The sequence below is a fragment of the Terrapene carolina genome, unplaced genomic scaffold (assembly GCF_002925995.2).
Source record: "Terrapene carolina triunguis isolate 2854851 unplaced genomic scaffold, T_m_triunguis-2.0 Scaffold190, whole genome shotgun sequence".
NCBI classification, from domain to species: Eukaryota; Metazoa; Chordata; order Testudines; family Emydidae; genus Terrapene; species Terrapene triunguis.
Window position 1 is genome coordinate 196,149 of NW_020664541.1, and position 16,159 is coordinate 212,307.

At 46.8% G+C, this 16,159-nt stretch overlaps 1 protein-coding gene across 1 annotated transcript in view; it reads left to right on the forward strand.

Annotated features, from left to right (window-relative positions):
- Positions 1–16,159, forward strand: part of MICAL3 (microtubule associated monooxygenase, calponin and LIM domain containing 3) — a 159,196-nt gene that overhangs the window by 41,044 nt on the left and 101,993 nt on the right. The window contains exons 16-20 of the mRNA XM_024210483.2: positions 931–1,023; positions 6,170–6,268; positions 8,429–8,485; positions 10,670–10,783; positions 13,724–13,831. Coding sequence (XP_024066251.1) covers positions 931–1,023; positions 6,170–6,268; positions 8,429–8,485; positions 10,670–10,783; positions 13,724–13,831 — 471 coding nt within the window. The remainder of the gene's footprint in view (positions 1–930; positions 1,024–6,169; positions 6,269–8,428; positions 8,486–10,669; positions 10,784–13,723; positions 13,832–16,159) is intronic.

The window sequence follows — 16,159 nt, forward strand, 5'->3', positions numbered from 1 at the left end:
AGACAGGCACCTAATGGGATTTTCATAAACACCTAAATGCCTAACTCTCATTGATTTCAATGTGAGATACTTGCTTTTGAAAATACAGTAGGTGCCTGTTGCGTCTGTAAATGCCTAAGTATCTTCAAAAATCCGGCCTTCATGCTAACTTCATCCATGTAAGTGAGGGCCAGATTGGGGCCATAGTGTTTGTGAATTGAAACAAGGAGAACACATCCTGTTGTGCTGTTATTCTGTCTCAGAGGTTGAGAAGAGTTTTCAGTAGGGACTGGTTTGTTGGATTCCCAATTCCAGAAAGACAGTACTGCTTTGTATTCTAAAACCACACCCATCTCCATCCATACACCATTTTCCATGCTGCTTTCAACTAGAAGAGAATGTGACTAGAGGAGCTGTGAGCTTTTCCCCAGTGAATTCTGTAATGATTGTTCCTGGCAATGTGTCCTGCTAGGCCATAGAATGGAGATTTCCCATGGTCATTGCTCTTAAACCATGTCACCCAGTGCTTTTTGCTTGGGAAAACCCGGACCTGATCAACTGGGAGGTGCCATTACAGCCGGACCTCCTGTTTCATTCCCTGTGCTCCTGTGATGCCTCCTGCTTGGACATAGGATAGAGCTGTTTAAGTGGTGGCCTTTACTTTGCTCTTCCCCAGTTAGATAATGTTTCCTTTGTCACTGTACTGAACAGGAGAAACACTGAAAACCTGGGGGGAGATGCTACAAAAATCTTAATATGTCCCATTTTTATTTTGCTTGATTTTTCTTTAAATTTTACTTGATAATTAATTCTTCCCTACCCCATTTTTTCTTCCAAATGTCTGTCTGTCTGTCCTCCCACTCCTTTGTTGCTTTCTTTGAGTGCCTTTCGCTATTTTGTTGTGTTCCTCTGGGATCCCATCCTGCTTTCCCTATGACCTACATGTAACAGCCTGTCCTGCCTTATCAGGAACGTGTTCACAACCAGCTATCCTGCAGACAGCGAGAGCAGGGCCGCCTTGCTCCCATGCCTCAGTGGAAACAGGTAAACCAATCAAATGAATGTGACATGACATCCACACAAGATCTCACCTACCCACTGCTTCCTTTCTTTACTGACCCTTCTTCGGCACCACTGTGCAAAGTTCTGTGTTTTAAAATACTGAAGAATAGTGAGTGAGGTTGAGATCTCTCTCTAGGAGTGGCTTATTGTTTCCTATGCGACCACTGGAGTTCTTCCTTAACAGTAGGGAGTAAAATTTGCTACCTGATGATTTCTCTTCTGAGTATCCAGGCTCGCTATTCCTACAGTGCATTTTATCTGCTTTGCCGTTTCAGGAGACCTCAGTCACTGTGGTGGGGTTTGTTGGTCTTCCCAGTGATACTGCATCCACATCTTAAAAGAGTCTTAAAAATTCTCAAACAATGCATAGAAACTGTAATAAGCCAGTTTTCCTGGTCTACCTTCCATCTCCAGAGCATAGTGGACTTCTGTCTTACTGAGAATTTGAAAAAACTATGGACTTTCAGTCACAGGGTGGGTCAGAACAGGAAGCCTGGATACTTGGAAAAGAAAAATCACCAAATATCAAATTCTACCTCCTCTCTTATGTATCCCGGCTCGCTATCCTTGTAGTGGGGGTTCTTACAGCAGTGAAATCCGAAGGATAGGCTTTTACAATTCCTTACTTTCCAACAGGCAGAGTTACTCATTGCACTGACTGTGGTTCCCCTGTTTTCCAATAAAAGTGGCCTCATTGCCTCTGTGAGGGTAGTCATAAAAGTGTGGTTTTGATGGCAGCGCTTGAGAAAGGGATTTACCTCTGTCTGTTTCTAGTCACAATGTAATGAAAGCGCACTTTTGAGACAGGAGGAAGAAGAGTTTTTGGCTCACTTCCTCTAAGTCTGTGGATTCATGGTGAACTCTATTAAAAATAAGAACAAAAATAAAAGTTTATCCCAACTCAAACAATCCAGCATTTTGGAGTCATGTACTATGATCAAAACCATGCGGCGCCAGCCTTCTCTCCAAAGAAGGAGAACCAAATAACGGATATTCTACGCTATGGGGAGGTCTGCTAAGAGCCTCTATCTTTCACAGTGTTAGTAATCCTGGTCAGTGTGCTGGTATGTAGAGATGTCCTGACTCTGTGCTTGCTTCCATGATTCCTGCTATCCCTTCCCTCAAAAGGTCACGATCACCTCCACTGAAAAAAGAGCTCTCCCTTTGGAAGGCCTCGCTTTCCTAGTCCTGTGATCAACCAAGAGCAGTTTCAGACACCCAATGAGGTAACTGGACAGGATCATCATTAGTATGGATTCCAGCCTTTGGGAATCTTTCACATAACCTGGTACAGGAGAGAGAGTCTCGCAGGAAGAAGTGAAGAGGAGCATAAACTGGCTACAGCTCCATGCCATTAGATTAGCCTTCGTTGTGCTACACAACCAAGAAAGCTGAGTCCGAAATGCACCATTTGCCTTTCTCGAGAGGCAGGTGAAGATTTGTGTTTTAGCACTTGGATGAGATTTTGAGTCCCTACAACCCTAAGGCACTTTCCCTGCCTTTTGAATTTTAACCACCAAGACTCTACATTTTACCCTTTATACAGGGAAGGATAAGTGAGGTCTGGTCACACTGAGAGATTCAGATGAGAGTGTCTTATTCTTACCCTGTTTCTTTTGTGGCTGAGCAGGGGAGGCCGGACTGCCTTTGCCTTCCTAGTTTGAGAGTGATTTTCTCCTTACCAGACAAGTGGGGATTCTGAGTGAGGCAAGTGAGTCACTCTCACTAAGGCTTTGTCTGCATGAGGGAATATTTAAAAAAAAAAAAAAAAAAAACAAAAAAAACCATTTGTGCAGCTGAACTGGTGTTGGTGCCGATAGTAGCCCTAGGGTAGGCAGTAATGTAGTGCAAGTCTTTGGCTGAACCTATTTTTGCCGTTGACTGTTAAAACTGTTTTTCAATAGATTTAACTAACATAGTAGTAGTCAGTGTGGTCTACAAAACTAATTAGTGTAGACACTGCTCCTGAGGCCCCTCCTGGATTAGGTGCTCAACTTTTGCTGGCCTTTTCTTGGATAGACTTCATAGTGTCCTGGTGGGAAGATTCAGCTTTTGTGCTTGATTTTGCTGTGTTTCCATGCTGGGTAATTGAGTTGGAGAAGGACAACAGGAATTTGGCTCCGTGGGGGCCAAATCTTCAGGGCACAGCTGGGTCAAAGAGCATATCTCTGCAGTGTCTACTACAGAAGTTGGGGACAGAGGGAATGGCTGGCCTGGGGACACAAAGTGACCCAGTTGCCTGTTTGAGTGCCAATAGCCCCTGGACTGCTTTTGCAGGAGAGTTCTCTCTGGGGTGACTTGGGAGATCAAAGAATAACTGTTGGCACGCTGCAGTCAGCTGCTGTGGTGGCTGAGGCATTGGCCATCAGGAGACCAGCTGGATCCCTCCATGATGTTCAGTAGCCACCTTGCAGGAGTTTCTGGTGTAGGAGGCTGTCTCTGAAACAGCACTTGGACTTGCTGCTGAGAGATCCTGCTGCTGGTAGAGGGGAACAGCAAGAGCAGGTTACACCAGTGCTGGAGCTGCGCTCTGTGGCATTGCTGGGAACTCCAGCTGAGGTGCTATTTCCTCGGCCACAGGTTCCATACTGAGGTTGGGGCCAAGTTGCCAGCAGCTGGTGCTAGAGCTGCTATTTAGAATAATGCTTCTGCTGATGGGCTTGTAAGAGGAGACTGTGCTTCCTAGAAGGAGCTGCTCATGGATATAGAAGAGGCAGAATTTTTTCGCGTGGCACAGTTGCAGAGGAGCTCACACATGGCATCTCTTTGTGCTTGACTCTGCCTGAGGTACACTGGGTGGCAGATGTGCCTTGCTGTGAAGAGGGGACAAATATGAGGGCAAAGTGGGATTCTTATAACTGAGGGAAAATGGGTGATCTAGTGCCCTCACCAATAGGCAGAGTAAACTGGAGAATCTTCTATAATAGTGAACCAATCCCCATCTCACTGACTGGCAGGTCAGGTCCTGCATCCTGAAGTTACAAGGCAGAGGAAAATCTACTGCAAGAGCAGTGGGAGTAGATGCAAGAGAGAAAACCAGGCAAGGGGAGGTGGTCTGAATCGTTGATAGAAAAGCTGCATCTTCCCTGGTCTGTGACCTACTGATGTCAGGGGAACCACATTAGCAGTACTCACACTGCAGCTTGTGGTTGACAGGCCTTATTGGCCAGCAGGGTCAAGCAGGTTGAGGTGCATGAAGTTTCTTTGTTAGACAGTAGTAAGACAGGACCCTGAGGAAGAGCGGAGTCCTGGCCAAGGCTGTTCTGAAGCAAATTTAATTTTTCTTTGTTACTGGGTCTTGATGGTTATAAAGGATGAACTCCATACACGATCGGACCCTCCTCCTTACCCCTCCCTGAGGCATTGCAGTGACACGTTAATTACTAGTAGCAGAGCTGATGGTGTTGCCATATGATTTGATTTATTGTATCTAACACTTACATTTCTATTGAAATCTGATGGCTGTCTCTTTTTCCCTTTCCAAACTATCTTTGCCTTTGTATACTCAGAAATGCATCCTGCTGGAGGACTGGAACAGGAATGTGTCCACTTTATGGATTCTGTCTGGTGCCACTGTGTGATATTTTGCTACTTAGCAGGGGACACATACACAACCTTTCCCTCCAGACGTCAAAATTCACAAGTTAGATGTTGCAGATACTTTTCTGGGCAGGGCCCCTATTTCGGATGTATTAGGGAAGGTAGCCACAAGGAAGATGGGAAACTAGGAGATCTAAAAAGTGGTACATAGGTAGAACATATAAACCAGGAATGTGGCATGTAAAACAAAGGTGAAAAACGGTATTTAAAATAATTAGTATAAAACGATGCACACCAGAGAAATGAAGGAAAGAGACATGCATTTATGTCATGTTCAGATTAGCCAAATTACTTCTACATCTTAATTCCTGCACTTGACTGTATTGTTTTCTGATAGGCACCCCAGAGCTTTATTAATTTGTGAGGTTGGGGCGGGGGAAGTTGAAGATGAGAGCAGAATGTTGTTACTGATAGGACTTGAATCGTGTTGCTGCTGAACATTGGGCATGTGTAATTAGGTGAACAGGATGGATATTGTTAAGCATTCCATGGCAGTCTGGAGAAGAGATGATCTGTGCTTTATAGAGCACAAAGTTGTACACTTCTTTGACTCCAGGTCTTGGAATCTCAGTGGAAGGCTTAAAGCTGTCTACTCCAGAACAAATAGTGGCTCTAGGTCGGGGTGGGCAAACTACGGCCCGCAGGCCGGATCTGGCCCGCCAGCTGTTTTAATCTGGCCCTTGAGCTCCTGCTGGGGAGCGGGGTCTGGGGCTTGTCCCGCTCTGGCGCTCCAGCTGAGGAGCGGGGTCAAGGGCCACTCCGCATGGCTCCTGGAAGCAGCAGCATGTCCCCCCTCCGGCTACTACACGTTGGGGCAGCTAGGTGGCTCTGCTCCGCATGCTGCCCCTGCCCCAAGTGCCGCCCCCACAACTCCCATTGGCCAGGAACTGTGGCCAATGGGAGCTGCAGGGGCGGCGCCTGTGGACGGGTCAGCGTGCAGCAGAGATGTCTGGCCTCTCCTCCGCGTAGGAGCCAGGGGGGAGAGGGGACATGCCACTGCTTCTGGGAGCCACTTGAGATAAGTGGTGCCTGGAGCCTGCACCATCCCACTGTGCCCCAACCCCCTCCCCCATGTTTGATCACCCTCCCGTCCTCCAAACCCCTCGGTCCCAGCTTGGAGCACTCTCCTACCCCCAAACCTCTCATCCCCCAGCCCCACTCCAGAGCCCGCACCCCCAGTCAGAGCCCGCACCCCACTCCCCCTGCCCCAGCCCGGAGCCCCCTCCCGCAACCTGAACTCCTTGTTTCTGGCCCCACCCCAGAGCCTGCACCCCCAGCCAGAGCCCTCACCTCCTCCCGCACCCCAACCCCAATTTTGTGAGCATTCCTGGCCCGCCATATAATTTCTATACCCAGATGTGGCCCTCGGGCCAAAAAGTTTGCCCACCCCTGGTCTAGGTTATTTGAGAGAGGTGGGATTGGTGCACTTCTGAGACTGCGCCCTGCGTTGCCAAAGACAGTTGTAATGTTCCCTTTAGTTTTATTATTATTATTGCTCTTTCTTTTTTCCCCCCTGTTTTAAATAAAGCTGAGGACTAAGGAGCGTTCACGGACCTGCCCTAAAAAAGTGATCACGCTCTCTCCTTCCTCTTCTCCACCTTCCTCTCCATGGTATCCCAGCCAGCAGGTGATTCACTCTGCATGCTCTCTCCTCTTCCTTCCTGCTTGCACAGGTCGCTAAATCAATGACTAAATGTCTCCTCTGTTCATAAATTTTAAATTTTCTTTACCCACATGGGTGGGCCGCCTTGGACCTCCTAGGTTAGTAGCACAACTAGACACTGAAGATAGCATATACAAATCTATCCTAATACTGATTTTTTTGGCACAGTAGAGATTTTGGGCATTTTAGTTCAGGCTTGTTTTTTCTATAGCAGTCATTTCCAATTTTGTGTTGCAGAGGAGAGTTTTGAAATACAAAATGTTAGGGCCAGATTCTGCCTTTAAATGCATATGCACAACTCCCATTGCGGTCATGAGATATGTATGTTCATGTCTGAGGGAAAAATCTGACCCATTATTACCCTTGGGTTGTTCACCATTCCTAGGCAGTTTCTCCAAAAGAGAGGCTTGTCTGGCTGGAGCAGGATGGGGAATGAAGTTGGGTATTCATTTGAGGCTGCCGCTTTCCTGCCCTTCTAGTAGTCCTCTGTCTCCATCCACATTCCTCATTTAAACAGGTGTGAGTGGGCATTTTCCCTCCTGGGTCTTGGGAGCCTTTTTCTGGGGCTCTTGTATGAGGTACTTTTGTGATTGTTAAAGTGGCAAGCATTTGTGCAGCTTACTCCTCTCCTGCTCCTTCCAGCAGCTTGAGTTCAATGTGTCTGAATACGGATTTGTAGTACAGATAGAGCAGTTACACTGACACTAGGTAAAGGTTATAAAAGCTGCACCTTGAAGTACAGACACATGGGTTTGTTGGCCTTCTGGTTAAATATATCTAAAAATGCTGTGAGACATTTGTCCTTTGTCAGCTCACATATGGATAGTACTTCTTTGAGTTTTTTTTTTTTTTTTTTTAAGTCTCCTTCCTTTCCTAATGTGAGGAGCATATGGATTCAGCTCTGTGATTCCCTAACATTGATGGGAATTGTAAAGCTAAATTCTGAACATTTGTCTGTGGGTCGGCTTAATTCCCTTGTACACCTGAAAATTGAGAGGAGAATTGTGTGTTGTGTGCTGCAGCAATTAAACATAGCAGAATGAGTGAAGGGCAGATATTTAAGTCTGACCTGTGACTTTTCATGACCACTATGATCTGTAAATCAGATCCTTAATATAATAGTGACATGTAGCACTTGCAGAGCACTCTGATTCTCAGAGCACTTTAAAGGCATTATCTGATAATCTCTGTGAGATAGGCAAGTATTACTTCCATCTTACAGATGGGGAAACTGAGACAGAGGTGGTGACTTGCTTAGACCACGGACAGTCATTTTCTAAGTAGGGAAATTGTCTCCCAGTGCTATGCTTAGTCCATACCTTTCTGAATAAAACACAGAGTCTTTCAGTCTTAAGTCTTCTCTACTGATCACCTCCTCCAAATGTCTGGTCCCTCCTGTGTGGCTTGCTCATTTAAGCCTTGACAGCTGGCTACTGCTGGAACCAGCTAAGGATTTACCACCTTCTCCCTTACATTCTCTAGGAGCCATTTTTAAATACATCTCCTTGCTCAAACAAAATTGGAAAACTCTCTCTGCTTCCTCCCTTTGGTCTGAGGACTTTTTACCCCTTTGTTATAGAATAAAGCAGATATGAATACCCAATGTGGGGATTCAGTTTTGAGGGCAATAGCTTTCACTCAAAATATCCTCTCCTCCTGAGGTTGTTTGTCCCCAACGATGCTGTGTTTCACTCTAGCCTGCATTCTTCTTAACCTGCTACCTTTTGAAAACTGTCTCTCTACACCTCTGACACATTAATTCTGCCACCTCTCCTTTTAAACTTTCCGTCTGGTCTAATATCACTGTGTGAGATGTACTGAGTGTTCCTATTACCTTCCCCATGCTAATGCCAGTTCTTTGGGTAGTAATGTATACTTGTTAATTGACCTAATATCCCAATATAGATGTGTGTACTGATTCACCCCCCCGCACACACACCCTTCTCCTCTGAAGATCTAAGTGGTTGATGACAGTTTTAAAAATTCTAGTTCTTAATGAACACCACAGTGTCCCTGCATGATGGTCTCTTTTCTGCCTGCATTGTAGGATGACTCAAATGGAACATGTCCAGAGTGAGAACTTGGATTGTGGTTGTTTTAAAGCTCATCCTTTATTGCCCACAGACAAACAGGGAGCCTGGTGCTGACCCCCCTGGGGAGCAGAGTCCCAGACAGGAAAGGGTAAAAGCATGAGCAAATGGCATGGATGGTGTTGACACACATGCAGCGGTGGGGTGTGTGCAATATTCAAGGGCAGTGTTGTGTGGGGAGGGGGAAGCACAGTTATCTCTGGACTGCTATTAACACACTGGAGCTGCTGAAAGTGTTAGGAATGATTATTTTTGTGGGGTGTTTGCATAAATACTTGCTTAACAAGCATTCACCGACGCTGACTGTTTGCTTTGCGCTTTTATTTTGCTGTAGATCAGCTCTAGCTCCCCCTATTCTTCTCTCTCTCTCACCTCTCCTTAACAGTGTGCTGTGGCTGTCACAGAATAGGAAGGGTTACGTTTTGGGTCCACTCACCAGCACTGGTTGCATTGTTTCCATGGCTGCTTTCTGATTCATTAAACAGCTGGCATTCCAACCTGCCTTCTGAATGCCAGGTTATATGGGAGGAGGAGGGGGTGGCTTTACTGCAGAGGATAGGAAGCCTTCTTCCTAATGAAATGTTCTGCTGTCAACGGGAAGAGTGAAAGGAGGTTTAAAGTATGTGAGGAAGGGGGACTAGGTAGTTGAAAGATCTGGGTTCAGATTAACCAATTAGCTGCCTCTCGAAGTTGGTTAGTTGATAAGTTAAATAATAACTGGGAGCCAGCAGCAAACTGCCATGATTTCCAAAGTACGTCCTCTTCAGCAGACTCATGCACCTGTCAGGTGGGTGGCATGTTTTTGGATTGCCATCAGAAGCTTAACAAGCTTGTCTGCAGCAACACAGGAACCCCCAGTTTTGTAACAGGCATTAGTTTTACTTCTGTAAAAATGGTATAGTAAGAGGGAGTGAATTGGGCTGACAGCTGCTTAAAATAGAAAAAAGAGTGATATTGGTTAATGTGTTTAAATGGGAAAAGAGCACAATCGGTAACTGGCTGTGAGCACAGTTGTGTGCTCTGTTGTCATAGCTGTAGGCAGTGTAGTTGTAGCTGTGTGGGTCCCAGGATATTAGAGAGACAAGGTGGATGAGGTCATGTCTTTTATTGGTCTCAAAAGCTTGTCTCTCTCACCAGCAGAAGTTGGTTCAATAAAAGATATTACCTCATCCACCTTGTCTGCCTGTTGTCATAACGCGCTTCATCTGGCAGACAACATAGTCATCTGTTTGGGATTATCTCAACAGACTGAGCCTCCTGTAGGTAGCATACAGATGTTTATACTTCCCATTCAGTTTACTGTTCATCCCCCAAGCAAAGTAACTTACTGGGAACTGCATGATACTCTGGGTTACTGCCCCATCCACCTAGATAGAAGTACATACATGTGGATGTGTTGGCCATCTCTAGTCGGCATTTTTCAGTATCTCAAAAGCTCACTGTACAACAGATTAGCAAGATCAGTTCAAGCAGTGCCAAGCACCACAAGGGGGGTGGCATGTGAGAATTGTGGCCTGTGGCAAGAGCTGTGTTGGAGGGTGAAGTGCAATAGGAGGGGTTAGTGTAGTGGAGGTGCTGGGGCAAGAGTGGGAAGCTTGCATAATGCTTTGCATTATACCTGACTCTAGCCAGTGCTGCTGAGTCCCTTAGTTTTCACAAGCCCTACATTCACCTAAGTTTCTATATCCCAGTATTTTAAAGGCGCCTTTAGGAAGACATTGCTGGGAGCTTAGCTCTCCCAGAACTGGACTGCACTACCCCAAAATGAGTGTTTCTGTGCACAAAGTGTGAGGTGTACAAACAGTCATGTCTAGGTCTGGAAATCTGAGTAAAGAAAATCAGTAAAGAAAAACTTTAAACAAAAGAACTGGGGTGAGGTAAGTGCCAATGCCGGAGCTGCTGTGGGACTATAGCCAAGCCTATTGGTTAGTGGTGAACTTACCTTGGATGGGAATGCCGGACAGAAGCTGTGCACTGGCTTGGTTTTGTCTGCAGACAGTGAGTTGTGAATGACTCTCTAATTCAGCTGTTCCTCCCTAGCCTAGAGAGGCTGAACCCAGAGCTTTGCTAGTGCAGATTGCAGTACGTGTTGGGTCTCAATTGGAAGAGAGGAAGGAGTCTTCATCTGGGAGCCCTTCTTGCTTTTCTCTTCTGCATGTGGGCTTTCATGCCGTTTGTCTGGCATTGGCCTTGTCATGAGCTTTGCTTCTATTCCTTTTTGGGGTTGTTTTTCTCCTCTTTTTGTTTATTTCCTCCCCTGTTCCTTATCCCACAGAGATCTCCTCAGGTTTTTTTTGGTGACCAAGTGCCTGAGCAAGCACTGAATGTTGAGCAGAGGGCATGCCAACTGGCTGCCCTCCTGGAGCCGAGGCCGACAATCAGGCATCAGGTGACTACTGCCCGCTCTGGCAGTCTGTATCCGTTTGTAAGAGAATGGGGTAAGGGGTGGCTGCTGGGTCAGCGGGATAGAGGAGTGCACTAACTATTACTTTACACCACCACATTAAAGACACCAGAATCAGCTCTTGTTTTGAGCAGTTTTTTACTCCACTTCTTTCCCTGCCGATTCTTAACTCTTTTCTTACTTATTGAAGATGCATAGCATGTGCAGTTTCATAAAGTAGAATACAATTGACAAGGATGATCTACGCCCAAGCTTCAGGGCAGTGCTGGTCACTAGCTCGGCTCAAGTCATGCAATGGCCCTCTGCTAGTACAGAGAGAATTGCTGGGCTGCACCGTCCACTTGCTTTTCGGGGTGGGAACATTCATATTTCCTTTTTCAGGCACTAGTCTGTGGCCCTTAAGGGAGCCAGTTTTGTGCCCATGTTTCCAGTAGTACTGTTTCCAGCAGTAAAGCTGGCAGCGTGTGCAGTTTCTCTCTGCTTCTACCACAAACTTTTAAAGTTATTTTTCTCCTCTCACCCACCTGTCTTCTCTGACCTGTGGGATCCTGCCACTTTGGACAGTAGCTTCTCTGGTCTCCAGCCTCCCCCCATACACATCACCATCCCAACAACAGCACATACACAGTCACACCTGGGAGGTCTTCACCAATATTTTTTGGCAGGTAGGAAGCTTTTGGGGGACAAATACCATCTACTTCTGCAGAATCTAGGCTTTCTTTTTTAATCAGTTTTCTAGCACTCGTGGATGTGAACTAACTTCCCAAACATGAGCTGAGTATAAGATGATCCAGTGGTGTCTTCTTAAGCCTACAAAGAGCTCCAGAGTTTCTGCTGCTGGTCACAGCTTTCCCAAGCTGCCTCAGCGTGAAATTTGCAAGAATCAGGTCAATTTCAGACTGCTGCTCCTTGGGGAAGCTGTAATCAGCAGCAGAGGCAACCACTGCGGAGGAAGATTCAAACTCTGGCTGCCCTGGAAAACTGGGGGAGAGGTCACATTCAGATTTATTAGCACCTACTAGCTGAAGGTTGATATAGCGGAAGATGCCAAGCACGATCCGAGGACAGCATCCTCACCTGGATTTCAGCAGCTGAAGTTGAATTGCACGTTGGCGAAAGTACACCTATCGTATATTTTGTATTGATCTGTGGCTATCAGGTTTATTGTTTTCAAGCTCACTGGGCAGGTAGAAGAGATGAATGGGATTAGTCCCATGTTTCTCTTTCCTATTAATACTGTGTGATTTTTTTTTGGTGAGGATGTAGAAGAAAGGAGGAGGAAGAAACGCAGAGCATGATGTAGGGAAAGAGATAAGGGGTACGGTGGAGAGGAGAAGAAGAGGAAACAGACATTGCACCATGATGTAGTATATTAAGAAAAAGGGAAGAAGGGAGAGAAGATTTAACAAAAACAAGAGATTTAATAAATTACACTATTTAAATAGTATTAAATACAAATGTGATGGCTAAGTTAAATGCAGTGTAGCGTACCCAAGTAAAAAGGACACAACTGTTTACATTTTACATTGCAGGAGCTGGGGAAGCACAGCTATTTTTCACCTGGCCTAATGGGCTTGGTCCTTAGGCTAATGTGTGTCAGATACATTTTCAAACTCTGCATATAAGGTCTAAAACAGCTGTTTTTGTGGGTCACATAAAAATTGCTGTGATGATTTTTTTCCCTTCCTTCTTCACAGTGGTGGATTTTATTTTAAAAATGTTCAGCTATTTGGAATTTGCAGAACATTTTCTCACCAGATGATGATAATACAGTAGCTCACAATTTGTACTAAAATTACTTGACCTCAGTGCTTTTAATTATTGTGTTCTGCATATTTACTTGAGGTGCTTCTTAGCAGCTGGTGCTAATGAACCAGGGAAGGCTGGGTGGGTTGAGAGCTGCATGCTGAGATGTGCTATGGAGGAGCCGTTTCAGAGGTATATAGATTCTCAGACTGGGAATTCTGCCTAGGCCATATGGTAAGCAAGGGCAGAAGAGGAACTAGTGCTCATACTTCACACTGGTTCTTTCATTTAGGCTATGTTTGGCTCTCAAGGACAGGAATTATGTTAGCTTCAGCCAGAAGCAAGTGAAGTGAAGAGATGCCCCTCTTGGAAGAGTGGGAGAATGTTGGGGGAAAGGGGGCATGATCACTGTGCATGTGTTAGGGGAAGACTACACATGGTTTTCTGCCCTGCATCATGCCCAGTCTCCTGGTTGGAGGACAGAGAATGTTGTCACAACTCATTACCTTCTGTTTCAGAGCATTTATCATCTTATTTGTTGCCATTTAATATAACATGCATATGGAGGATGAGCAAAGTGATCTGAAATTAAAGCACCTGCTTAGAGTGGATTATAGGATGAAATTCACTCCTAATTCTTTAGTGTAGACACTTCCATCGTAGCAGTGAGGATGCAGAAGGCTGGGGATATGAGGTGGTTTCCTTCTCTCCCTGCCCCCAAGAAGGCAAGGTTCTTTGGCCTTTGTAGTTAAAAACTGGGAAGGGGTCTCCCCTTCCCCTGAAATATGAACTACATTGCAAAGCTGTCTCTCTCATACTCCTGCCTAAGGCTGTAACACAGATTGCAACTGGACAGAGTAGGAGGAGCACCAGAGATGGGCTTGGGATCTGCATGAATGGTTTATCTGGCTGCATTGCAGGAGACAGCAATGCACAGGATGTGGGGCTTCTGTGCGGGTGGACAACTGCTTCCAAATTAACACTGAGGGAGGAGAGGACATGAATTTAAACGGCAACGAAGGGCATTTGGTGCACAACTTCTCTTCAGTTGAGGAAAGGGAGGAGGTAAGGCAGACGGTCACCTGCCTGACTCTACTTAAAGGTTCCTTTGTGATCTTTTTGTCTTGTCTTTTTGTCCATCTCCCTTCTTGATTTTTCTCAATGTATTTTATTTTTTAGCCAGAGACTGAACCGTCTCGTCGATTCTTTGTTGACCAGTGGGAGCGCTCCCTTAGCCTCCGCACTTCCAACCGCCCTTCTTCACCCTCATCTGACTCCCTTCGACAGGTAGCATGGCCTGGGCCTTGCAAGCTGCACTCAGCTGTACCCACTGCCCCACCCATCTCCCACCAGCAGATGTGCCACAAGAGAGATCTGGGCTTGTGACGCTTCATTGCCTGGATGTGGCTGAATGCAGTGCACATACACACGTGCACGTGGGAAAAGCCAGAGGCAGCCTGTGGCATATCTTGGTTATTCCAAGCCATACAGCCATTTGGAACAAAACATGCTTAAAGTTAAATGGAAAAACTTCTGGTGAGTCTGATTTGAGGTCTTAAGTAGCCTCAAATCAGCTTTTTCCAACACTTGAATTCTTCTGGCTGTGGAATAATCTACAGGGGCATAAAAGCTTTTTTCATGTTTGTTGCTTCTCTTTGAGGGCTTGAGCCAAACTACAGCATGGTTTTGTGTGTATATATTTACGGGGAGAGAGCAGGAATAATGGAGGAAAATCACTTCTGGCTTGCTGAAAAAGCTAGTGGAAATTAAAATGGCTGGCATTTGTAGTACAAGCAAGAGGAATTTGGTTGGTCTCCTAGTGTATAGAGGACATATATGTCCACGTCACAAAATGCCATATGGTTTGAAAATCACTGCCCAAGAGAAGCTGGTAAGTGAAATAGCATAGGTGTTGCAGGTCAAGATTGTCATTGTACCTGTGTTGGTTGACAGCACCCACTGCGTGCTAAGTAACTCACAGTACAAATAGAAAGAAAACCCCACTCCCAAATTGTTTACCGTTAGGGCTGATTGAAAATTTTCTATTAAAACTTTTTGATGGAAAATCGGGGTTTCAACTCAATGGAATTTTTCACAAAAAATGTCAAAAAAAAAAAAAAATTTCAACCTGCAACATGTTGATGGGATTTTGACAGAGAAAAGGAAACTTGTCTACCAACAATTTTCAGTTGTTGGATTTTGACAAAAAGTCAAATTTCCATTTTTGGGGGGAGGGACACCTTCCGGCCAGCTCCACTGACAGTCTAATATTAGACAAGCTGTGATGCATGTGAGTAACAAACAGTAGGAGGGGGAGGGAAGAGGAAGGACATGAGTAACAATGTTCAGATCACACACTCAGTTTAGGCATGTGAATTAGCTGAGCTCTGTGTATATTGGGTGGAGTCAAGGAAAGAGTGAAATAGCAAGCAGTGCTACAGGGCAGTACATCTCTTCTTCTTCGAGTGCTTGTTCACGTCCATTCCACATTAGGTGTGCGCGCGCCGCGTGCACGAATCGTCGGAAACTTTTTCCCTCAGCGGCTCCCGTCGGGCCCACAGGGTCCCCCTTCCCGCCAGAGCGGCGCCCCGCCCTCGCGTATATATATCCCTGCCGGCCCGACCCTCCCTCAGTTCCTTCTTACCGCCCGTGGCGACGTTGGAACAACTCTGTCTCTCGCCTGAGAGTGTCCCTTAGCATAGCCATTAGCAGTAGTTAGCAGTTCATAATACAGTTAAGAGTTTTAGTGTTAAGTAGTTGTTTAGTTCTTCTAAGGACCAAAATCTCTTGGTGATAGGGGTTTGGTCAACCCCGGCACCGGCCCTGGGCGGCGGGGCATGCCGCACGCCCAAGGCTTTAAGGCGTGTGCCGCGTGCCGCAGGCCTATGCCAGTGAGCGACCCGCACGAGTCGTGTCTCCGTTGCCTCGGGGAAGCTCACCAGAAGGAGCGCTGTAAAATTTGTAAGGCCTTCAAGCCCAGAACCAAGAAAGAGAGGGAATTTCGCCTTAGACAGCTCCTCATGGAGGCGGCGTTACAGCCCTCCTCTTCCGCGGCACCGTCCGCTTCGGTGCGGAGTGCCCCGGCATCGGTCCGCGACCCGACACCGGCGGCGCAGACTAAGCCCACGGCACCGCCAAGGCGGGAACACGCCCGGCACCGATCTTCTTCGCCGGCCAAGTCAAAGGGCCAGCCTAAGGCCCGGGGGCGCTCCCCTCATAAGAAGGCGGCACCGGCGAAGCCCGCAAGTGCGGCCAAGGCCGTGACGGCCCCGGTACAGGTCCCGGCACCAGTGGCTCCGGCGCCGAAGGGCCCGTCGAGCCCCGGGACGAGCGCGTCGAGTGCGGAGGCTGGGCTGGAGGAACTGTTGGAACAGCCCTCCACCCCGGACACATTTGAGGCGGCGAAGGACCTCATCGAATTGTCCTCCGAAAGCACACTCCGCGCTACAGACATTCCGCCGCGGCTGCCATCCAAGGGCAAACCGGCGATGATGCGCCCGTCGCGGTCGCCATCTCGGCACCGTTCACGGCGCCGGTCCCGGTCGAGCTCCGCCTCGGTGGACTCCCGGCTTCCCGCCGCACAACGGGCCGCGAAACAGTCAGGGCCCGATGCGA